Source organism: Phyllopteryx taeniolatus, chromosome 21, assembly GCF_024500385.1.
Source record: "Phyllopteryx taeniolatus isolate TA_2022b chromosome 21, UOR_Ptae_1.2, whole genome shotgun sequence".
NCBI classification, from domain to species: Eukaryota; Metazoa; Chordata; class Actinopteri; order Syngnathiformes; family Syngnathidae; genus Phyllopteryx; species Phyllopteryx taeniolatus.
Window position 1 is genome coordinate 3,028,829 of NC_084522.1, and position 10,072 is coordinate 3,038,900.

The 10,072-nt window shown below is 48.0% G+C and overlaps 1 protein-coding gene across 2 annotated transcripts; it reads left to right on the forward strand.

The window, feature by feature from the left end:
* Nucleotides 1-4,296: 4,296 nt before the first annotated feature.
* On the forward strand, nucleotides 4,297-8,474 carry LOC133471498 (H-2 class I histocompatibility antigen, D-D alpha chain-like). Of its 2 annotated transcripts, none has more exons than XM_061761096.1 (8): nucleotides 4,297-4,970; nucleotides 5,687-5,953; nucleotides 6,078-6,356; nucleotides 6,650-7,153; nucleotides 7,228-7,329; nucleotides 7,406-7,423; nucleotides 8,132-8,181; nucleotides 8,259-8,474. In XM_061761096.1, the coding sequence occupies exons 1-8, from the start codon at nucleotides 4,595-4,597 to the stop codon at nucleotides 8,361-8,363; spliced, it is 1,701 nt and encodes a 566-aa protein (XP_061617080.1). In that variant the 5' UTR covers nucleotides 4,297-4,594; the 3' UTR covers nucleotides 8,364-8,474. The 2 variants fall into 2 exon arrangements, with proteins under 2 accessions (XP_061617080.1, XP_061617081.1); XM_061761097.1 differs by having other exon boundaries at nucleotides 4,554-4,970; nucleotides 6,845-7,153; nucleotides 8,259-8,470.
* Nucleotides 8,475-10,072: the final 1,598 nt, after the last annotated feature.

Consider the following 10,072-nt stretch of genomic DNA (forward strand, 5'->3'; position numbering starts at 1 on the left):
CCGGCCCCGCCTGTGTGGAGTTTGCATGCTCTCCCCGTGCCTGCGTGGCTTTTCTCCGGGCACTCCGGTTTCCTCCCACATCCCAATAACACGCATGGTAGATTAATTGGAGACTCTAAATTGCCCGGAAGTGTGAATGTGAGTGGGAATGGTTGTTTGTTTGGATGTGCCCTGCGATTGGCCGGCAACCAGTCCAGGGTGTACCCCGCCTCCTGCCCGATGATAGCTGGGATAGGCTCCAGCACGCCCGCGACCCGCGTGAGGAGAAGCGGCTCAGAAAATGGATGAGTGCTTAAAAGAGCACTTGAAGTGAAGGTGCACCAAATGCTTTATGACAGGACACAGGCGTCCTCAGCTGGGGGGGGGGGGCAGCTTTACGACAGGCGTGTGTGAGTTTTCCGAGTTTATGGTATTGCAAGGGCCAGGGAGATTTACAATAGGATCGTTTAATTAATGCAATGGATAGAAGCCTGGTCTGTAGTGGTTTAGGTGTTATGGTTCAACCAATAAGTGTGCTGTGTTCAGTTTTGTCTGTGTGGTGTATGTGAGAGGACATTCACTCCTGGGTCCAGGTTAATGGTATTGTCTGTGAAGTCTCGCTTGTCATGTCATGTGAATTGTTTATGTTTTGTTGACTGTTTGTGTCGTCTTAATTAAAAGCAGAAATGGAGCACGACTGAGCTGGCTGACAGGAGTAGTGAAGGATGTGATCACGCGAAAGAGACTAAAGACCTTTAGTTACCAAGGACAGTGTGACTGACGAGAGAATACGGTCTACAGACTGTTGAATGACTGATTTGTTGAAATAACATTATTTTACAGGACGCCCAGGAGGATGGAGCTTGATAGTGTTATTGTTGTATTGCAGGATGTTGGTGTGCTGACTTAACGCTGATTTTATGCGATTCTTGGTTGAATGACATTAACACTTTTGTGAGACAAATTAACAATTGGTTGGGGAATAATATCAATGTTGGGTGACAATTGCCGACTTGTCCCTTCTCTGGAGTATGTATACAGGAATGATGTAGTCCATCCCTTTGGCACGGGTATCTTTTGCAGAATTGTCATTCATTTATAGAAGGGTTTGTTTGCAGGTCTGGTCAGGGGCCTCTCCGACGGAAGGAGACGACCTGCTGGTTTGTGTATGGGCTTGTGTGTGGATACTGTGTTTTGGTGTTAAATTAGTCATTTAACAAAGGGGGAAATATGTACGTCGTGTATGTCTGGACAAAGAAGGTTATAATCATGACTCTGGTGATCTCCCTGATTATAGTTACAGGAATCTATTTTGGAATGTCTTCAATACAAGGAGAAAGAGTGACCAAGAGGGCCGTGAAGCCAACAGGGGCCCTAGAATTGAACTACACATTGGGGGAAAAGACGGAAATCACTCAAATGGCGGATTTCACCTGGGAGCGTGACTGGTGGGGTAGCTCGAACCGTTTCCGCCAACCGTATGGTCAGTGGCTTCAACGTGGGTGGAAATGCTTGGGAAGAAGGGGAGGACCCCACCTACCTGGATGCCATTGGAATTCCCGGAGGTGTCCCGGAGGAGTATAAAGCTCGCTGTCAAATTTCCGCAGGTCTTGAGAGTATTTTTATATGGGTAACTCCGAATAAAAATGTTGATTTCATAAATGACCATCATTACCAAATTCAAAGATTGGGGAACGTCACCTCCCAACTCGCGGAGGGCATCCATGAGCAACTATCGGCTACATCTCTCATGGCATTCCAAAATAGGTTGGTCCTGGATAGTATGCTAGCGGAAGAAGGGGGTGCCTGCTCTCGGATTAAAGGACGTTGTTGTACAATGATCCCCAATAATACGGCGCCGAACGGAAAGATCACCAGAGCCGTGAAAGGTTTGCAAGCCATGTCTGTTAAACTTCAACCAATGTCTGGAGTGGAGGACAACCCATTCTATAGCCTGCTTAATAGGATGTTTGGGAAATGGAGGGGTCTCATACTGACTTTGGCAACTACCATCATAATTGTCATGGCTGTGCTTGCTATTTGTGGATGTTGTATTATCCCTTGTCTCAGGAACCTGGTTCTCAGAATTGTCCTCAAGGCCTTTGTGGGTAAGGACCCCTACGGCCAATATCAGCTGCTGTCCCTGGACGAGGACAGGGTGGCCATGGAATCGCTCGCTCCGTTGAGCGATAGCGGTGTATCCTCTCTTTAAATTGTTTTGTTTTGCTGTGCTTAGATGAGGTTTATTGAGTATTGTAGTGAAAAAGGTAGTAGGTATAGGGGTTGTTGATCTTCTGATGATCAGAAGATCAACTTGGGGGATTGAAGGGAATATAGAATACTTTATATTCTCATATGTAATTCTAACTAGTTTGGAAGAGAATGTATATTGCAGGAAGGCCCCCATCGGGGGGTATTTGGAGACAGATGTCAAGGAAGAAAGGAACTGCGGGGAGCCACTCTAAACGTTGAATGCAGGAATGTGAGCCGACATCTGCAGGCGACACCTGGAGGAGAAGTCTGGAGCCAGATCAGATGGTCCGCAGAACAACGATGACGTCGGATTACGGACCAATCAGACGACAGCGATTCCATACTGGCCTGTTTGAAACATTGTATAAGTCTGGGGTAGAGTCAGATAGTTTTAGTTCGACTAGTTTATCTGCTGAGGAAAAGATAGGCTAGTTACGAACCCAGAGCTCTGCAAATGTATCGACTCCTCTGTCAGGAATAAATTGGTTGGTTTTTATAAGTTCTTTCACGAAAACGAGCACGCTTGGAACCACGGGAGTTAGGAGATTTTAAAACACAGGTTCCTTCAGGGGCGATTCCCGACCCAGCCATTGATTTGTGGAATGGTGCGGGAGGGTGCGGCACATTCCCCAGACCCCCCCCCCCACCCCAACCACGACACCTGTGTGCTATGACGTCAGCATCCCATCACACGATTATGATGATTATGAATTTGGATTACGATGAGAATCCACGAGCGCGGTTACCTTCATGTCCGCGATGACGTTCTGGAAGAGTCCCCCCAGCGCGCTGCACGCCCTCTCCATGGTCTCCATCTCGGCTCACTGGGCGCGCGCGTTATCCATCAAGAAGTCATTTTTTAAAAATGTATATGCATAAATGAATAATAATGAACCAAAGCGAGCGACGAGGCCGAGCGGGGCCGTGCGTGCACCGGCTGCGGGGTAAGCGGCTCTTCTGGCGTTCTCTCCCCGGCTGACGGAGCTCCGAAGGCGGCGTCTGGTGGACCCGCAGCGGGGATGGAGGCGCTGCCCCCGCGGGGAGGAGGAGGCGAGCCCTGGGGGAGCGACCGGGGACGGTCCTGTGTTCTTCCATCACGGTCTGGTTTGGCGCTGCTACAAAAAAGGACAAACTCCGACTGCAACGGACAATCAAAACCGCTGAAAGGATTGTCGGTACCCCCCTACCCACCCTTGAGGACTTGCACGCTGCCAGAACTAAGACAAGGGCGTGCAAAATCCTCTCGGACCCTCCGCACCCCGGTCACCAGCTCTTCCAACTCCTTCCCTCAGGTAGGCGCTACCGATCAATGCAAACTAGAACTAGTAGACATTCCAACAGCTTCTTCCCTCTTGCGATCAACTTCTTAAACAGCTAACTTATAATTCCATTACAACAAGCTGGCAATTTTTTGACTTGAGTTCGTTGTCACATTTCTGTGGGGCCAATGATGTATTACTCGTGCACTCGCTGTAGTCGTCTCGCCGTGCTGCACTATTTGCATGTACTGGCCACTCATGCCAGAGTAGCATCAGCTCCATTGGCACACTGATTGAGGAGCATCTGCAACATTTGCACAACCATTGTCCCAGATTATCGCACTACTCGTCACTTTAAACCGCATCCACTCCTTGAAGTGTCAGCGCCCTTTGCACAACGGTCATTGCACCGGACTATTGCGATATTAGTCATTCGAACTGCTCTAAGTGCTCGAGGACTCTGCATCTTTTTGCACAATTGTTTTTTGTCAATGTCTTTATGTCTCCAAAGTGTTCTGTAAATTGACTGTCTGTTGTACTCGAGCGGCTCCAACTACCGGAGACAACTTCCTTGTGTGTTTTGGACATACTTGGCAAATAAAGATGATTCTGATTCTGATCATGTACTTTACTATTTTCGCATTCTACAATATATATACACTACAGTATATATTACACCATACTGTACCATACAACATAAACCTATACAGGCTTATTCCACTATATAGCACTAGTCTACACTATATTACGGGACACTAGTATGACACAGTGTATTGCGCAATCCTCCACGACTCTGCATACAATACACAGCAACATACGTCATAAACAGTGTCAACAAGTGGATCTGCCAAATGTCGAGGAAGGAGCAAATCGTCAGGAGTTGACACAAATGGTATCTTTCGAACGAGTCTCATCTCCCATTGCGACCACCGAGTTGGATTTTTCTCCATTTGAAAGAGGATCGCCATTTTTATTCATGATGACTTGCGCATCAACATAGCACAAATGTCACATTTTGTAACTCCTTGACCAGATCGACTGCACGTGTGTTCCGTGTATGTGCGCACGCGTGTCGTTCGTTGTATGTTTCGTCGGAAAGTGGGATGGCGCGGTCACGTGATTTAACGAAAAGCGCGCGAGTGCTCCCCACCCGGAAGAACGAAAGCGTCGCTGTTTCAGCACAAGCTTCCAAAAACACTCGCGCTGCTCCTCGTCTCCAATTTCGCACACTCGACTTCATTTGCGCGACACAACAACGCCACGCGAGTCAAATCTTGTCGCCCAATGATGAGGAAAACGAAAGTGACGTCCTCGGCACCGGTAGAGAAGGCGCGTCTTCCGGTTTGCTGTCATTTCCCGTTCGGCCGTCGAGGAGGAGGCGTCGTCGTCGCTTTGTGGACGAAAAGGAGCAAAACATGGCGAAGCTGAACTTGTGTGTCTTGTTTGTCGCGGCTGCGCAAATCCACAGCGTGACGCCCGGTAAGTGCACTTTGTCCACAACTTGATGATCCCGATCGTGTTCCGATGATTGGTGTCGACGCTCTTGACTTTGCCGGAAGCAACACTTGGACCGCTCAGTCCGAAGTTCTTGCAACTGGTTTCACTTGGCAAAGCTGCCATTGGAATATTCGCCTCACGGAGGCGGCATTTCAATATATGTGGAAAAAAATAAAAATAAAATCTCATTTCTTGAAATAACGACAAACAAAATCTGTGTAAAAAAAAGTGTTTAGCGTATCCTTTAGTAGATCATAATTCTAACATAGTTATTGTAAGAAGTTCCTTTATATTTCTCATTTGGATATTTCATGAACAGAGTTACAACTTAAGTTTACAAAATATATCGTCTACATTTATTGACGAATCTGTTATTAAGGACGATTAAATAAATTTATTTAGCAAGGTCATGATAATTGTAACATCAACAAAATTAAATCAAATGAATTATGAGCATCTGTTGTCGAATCCATTGAGAGGTTTGTGTGTAAGAATACGTTTAAATAAATGTTAAAGTATTTAAATGACCACAAAAGAAAATGGAATGTTTTGTATCTTTTGATTTTAATTATTTTCCCTAAAAAAGACGTTCAAATGTTTCAACTGAAGACAAAATCATTTGAAATAGGAAGAGTGCAAGATTTTGGGCCATCAAACAAAAAAGTAAGATCAACCTTTTTGTTTGTTTTTTCTTTCAGTGCTTCACACGCTCAAGTATTTCACGACAGCATCGTCTCAAATTCCAAACATCCCAGACTACTCGGTGGTCGGTTATGTTGACGACATTCCGATTTCGCGCTACGACAGCAAGAGCAGGAAAGCAAAACCCAAACAGGACTGGATGAACAAAATCACAGCAGATGATCCTCACTACTGGGAGGGACAGACAGAGATGAATATTGCTAATGAGCAGAACGACAAAGGCAACATCGAAACTGTCAAAGAGCGCTTCAACCAAACTGGAGGTTTGTTGACGTTCGGCTTTCCACAATTCAAATAGATTTCATGTGCTCGTACACGTTCTTCCTCCTCATAAACACGTTTCCTTCTCTCTCGACATGGTGTCACTCTTCAACGTCATTCTCTCAGGTGTTCACATGGTCCAGGTGATTTTCGGCTGCGAATGGGACGACGAGACCGATGAGGTTGATGGTTGGCTACACCTCAGTTACGATGGAGAAGTCTTCATCTCGTTGGAGGTGAAGACAATGAGATGGATCGCAGCTCACCCACAAGCTTTCGTCACCAAACTCAAGTGGGACCGGGACGAAATTTTGAATCTAAACAATAAGCACTACTACACTGAGATTTGTCCTTCTTACTTGAAGAAGCATGTGACCAATGGGAGGGACTTCCTGATGAGAACAGGTGCAGTCACCTCATGTTAGCACGCCCCCTACAGGACCTTTACTGGCATTACAAGCTGCACTCTTTCCTCGTTGGCTCCTTTCCTCTCTCACACATTCTCATCTTTGGTTCTTTCCATCTTTTCTCACACATTTTCTCCATCTTTTCACCCTCTCACACAATCTCTCTCTTTTCAATCTGTCATTGATTGTCTCCATACTTTCTCCTCACACGCTCCCTTCAACTTGTTTTCTTTCCATATTTCCTCCTCTTACACATTCTTCCCATATTTGTTCCTCTCACACATCATCTAGCTATTTTTCATCCTCTCACACATTCTCTCAATCTTTTATCCTTTTCACACCGACACCGACCTTTTTCTCCTCTTACATATTCTGCCATCTTTGTTCCTCTCACACATTCTCCCCATCTTTTCCTCCTCTCCCACACTCTCTCTCTCCGTCTCTGCCCCTCTCTCACCTGGTGTCCACGTCTCCCTCGGCCCGCAGAGCTTCCCACGGTGTCTCTCCTGCAGAAGACGCCGTCCTCTCCGGTCACCTGCCACGCGACGGGTTTCTACCCCATCGTGGCCGCCCTGTTTTGGAGGAAGGACGGCGAGGAGCTCCACGAGGACGTGGAGACGGGAGAGACCCTCCGCAACCACGACGGAACCTTCCAGATGACGGCCGACCTGAAAGCGGAGGTGACCGATGAAGCCGAGGGCCGCTACGAATGCGTGTTCCAGCTGTCCGGCGTGGAGGACGACATCGTCGTCAAGCTGGAGAGAAGAAGCATCCGGAGCAACGCGCGCATCCGAGGTGACCGACGCTCAGATCGTCGCGCGTCGGAACGATCGCTCACACGTTTTCTTCTTTCTTCTCACTCTGCGAAGAGGAAGAAACGAGGAAGATGGCGCTGGCTGTCGCTGTCCCGCTGGCGGTCCTCGCTCTGGCGGCGGTCGCGGTCCTCGTCAAGCTTTCCGAAAGCAGACGAGGTGAGGGACGCCGACGTTCGCTCTGCCGGGAAGATTTGTGCCCATCGTGACCTTTGTGTCTCTGTTTTCTTTGCAGCCAAATACGATCCAGCTTGTAAGTCAAACGACTTCTGTTTCCTTTGAGCCGCGGTCGGCAAAGCGGTCGTGCGAAGGTCTGATGCAGACCTTTGCTACAAAAGTGCGCACGAGGAGTCGCAAATAGTCAGCCGTGGAACGACGGACACGTGAATGTCGACGTCGCTATCGTTGTGGGAAAAAGGACTCGCTCCCTAAGGCGGAGAAAACCTGAAACCGAATGGAAGTCAATTTAGATTTGGTGGAAAATGTACGACTTAGTTCACTCGTGTTCCTTGGCCCTCAACGGCGAAGCGTGCCAAAGCCGCACTCGGGTTCATTCGATTCCGAGGGAGCCGATCCCGAACGTCCGGTTTGAACCTGACAATTGAAGCTCCTCCCCTCGCTTCGACAAAGTTTCTCGGCCCCGAGATGCCACCTCGATATTAGATATGGTTTTGGGCTGAGCGCAAAGACAGCCAATAATAGAAGCTAGCTTCCCCTCAATCAATATTCCCCAACATCTGAATTCCTGAATGTGGAATTGTAAATATGCGGCTATGAACTGTACGATTCCAAAGAAATTCCCCACCACACTCTCGTAGTCAGGAAGTATAAGATTTGTCCCAACCGCAGCTCAAAGTACGAGTGAAGATGGATTCAAGAGGCCTTCGTGGAGCAAATGTCCTTCCTTCCACAGTCGGACTTGTTTTCATTCACATCTTTCTCTGTGTTTGCGCTCCCACAGCCGTCGTCGCCGATTCCGAGCCCGCTTCCGAGCCCGCCGCCCGCTTCCGAGTGAGTTCGCTGACGCGGACTCCGCTCGTGTTTTCGGGACTCTTTCCAGGTGCATTCACGTGCTCTTCTTCGTGCAGGTGTCGGAACACGAGAGAGATGTCTCCATCGAGCGCTTTCTCATCACGCTCGGGTCTGAAAACAGAGATGGGATTTGTTCTTCACGCAGACAATTTGTGCAATGATGATGTTTCTGTTAAGCCACGCCCAGAACCGCTTTCACGTCAACAAACAACTCAGTCAATTTGTACGTCGATCAGAATGTGACAATGTTGTTGGTGGCACTTGTTTTTTTTTTAACTTGGGATAGAAATTTGGAGCAACAAATTGACGATCAATGACAAATTGCAAAATGGAGTGCACTCCTTGGCTGCGACCAGCAGAGGCGCTGTTGATTCACGCCCAGCGGCTTTTCTGCCGAAACGAGTTCAGCACGACGTCGAGCGACACAGACGCCACTACAGCGCAACTCCAAGTGGAATAAAACATAAATAATACACTTTCTCTTTCGTCTGAAGCACTGATGATGATTGAAGCATCCATTTATCAATCCCAGACGGGCTATTATTTGAATAAGAAAAGACCTGTCGTGCTGAATTTCACAATTATATACTATGTGTACAGTGCTCCGTCCAGAATTTCCCTTCCCATTGACGCCGTGATCAAATAATGGCAACTTGTAGCCTTGCTGCCTTTCCACCCGCTCTCCTGGACACGCAACATAGCAACCTTTCTCCAAATCGTCATCATGTTGTCGTATATTTGAATAGTAAGTTTCCAAGATGGCGCCTACCAGTGTGGTCGCCTCGGTAACGCGCTCTCTAGTATTGTCTTTGTTTTTGTGTTTTTTGTCCGTCTTTGGAGACCTTACACGACTCACTTACACAAGGGGAGACCTGCTAACCGTCAAGGAGTCTACTCCGGACTTTCTGTCACCAACTTTCGAATATCCGCTCAGTTTTTTCCCCGAGTTACTCACCGGAGCGGCGTCCGCGGTTTTCGGCGCATGGAGACGGAAGCGGCGCCACAGAGGGAAGCGAGCCGGCATTCAGGTGAAACTCCGCAAGAGAGGACACAGATTGGCGTTCCCGTCGATCCACCTCGCGAATGTACGCTCCCTACCCAACAAAATGGACGAGCTTCATCTTCTGTTAAAGACCAGTAAAGACTTCGGACGTTCCGCGGCCATGTGCTTCACGGAGACCTGGCTCAGCGACGCTGTACCCGATGGCACCGTTATGCTTCCCGGTTTCCACATTCATCGAGCGGACCGCGACATGGAATCATCGGGGAAAACAAAGGGCGGCGGGATATGCCTCTATATCAACGAAAAATGGTGTACGGACGTCACGGTGCTCAGCACACACTGCAGCCCGCATTTGGAGTCGCTATTCTTAAACTGTAAACCATTCTACTCCCCACGTGAGTTCGCATCATTCATTCTCGCTGGCGTCTATATTCCGCCTCAAGCTAACACGAACGCCGCATTGCTAACGCTCGCCGATCAAGTCAACGAAATTGAAAAAAAACACCCCGACTCACCCCTCATTATTCTCGGGGACTTTAACAAAGCTAAACTCAACCACGAACTCCCTAAATACAAGCAGCACATCGACTGTCCTACCAGGGAAAATAATACTTTAGACCACTGCTACACCACGGTAAAAAACGCATACCGTGCTATACCTCGTGCAGCCTTGGGCTCGTCTGATCACTGCTTAATTCACTTAATACCGACGTACAGGCAAGAACTTAAATGTGCGAAGCCTACAGTGAAAACAGTCAAAAAGTGGACAAATGAAGCCAAGATGGAACTTCAAAGCTGCTTAGACTGCACAGACTGGAGTGTCTTTGAAAATTCAGCTGGCAGCCTGGATGGATACACGGACACTGT

Coding starts and splice junctions, on each gene's coding strand:
- LOC133471498 (XM_061761096.1), top strand. CDS start 4,595: ATGGCGCGGTCACGTGATTTAACGAAAAGCGCGCGAGTGCTCCCCACC. Junction 4,971..5,686: donor AATCCACAGCGTGACGCCCG/GTAAGTGCACTT, acceptor TTTTTCTTTCAG/TGCTTCACACGCTCAAGTAT. Junction 8,182..8,258: donor AGCCCGCCGCCCGCTTCCGA/GTGAGTTCGCTG, acceptor TTCTTCGTGCAG/GTGTCGGAACACGAGAGAGA.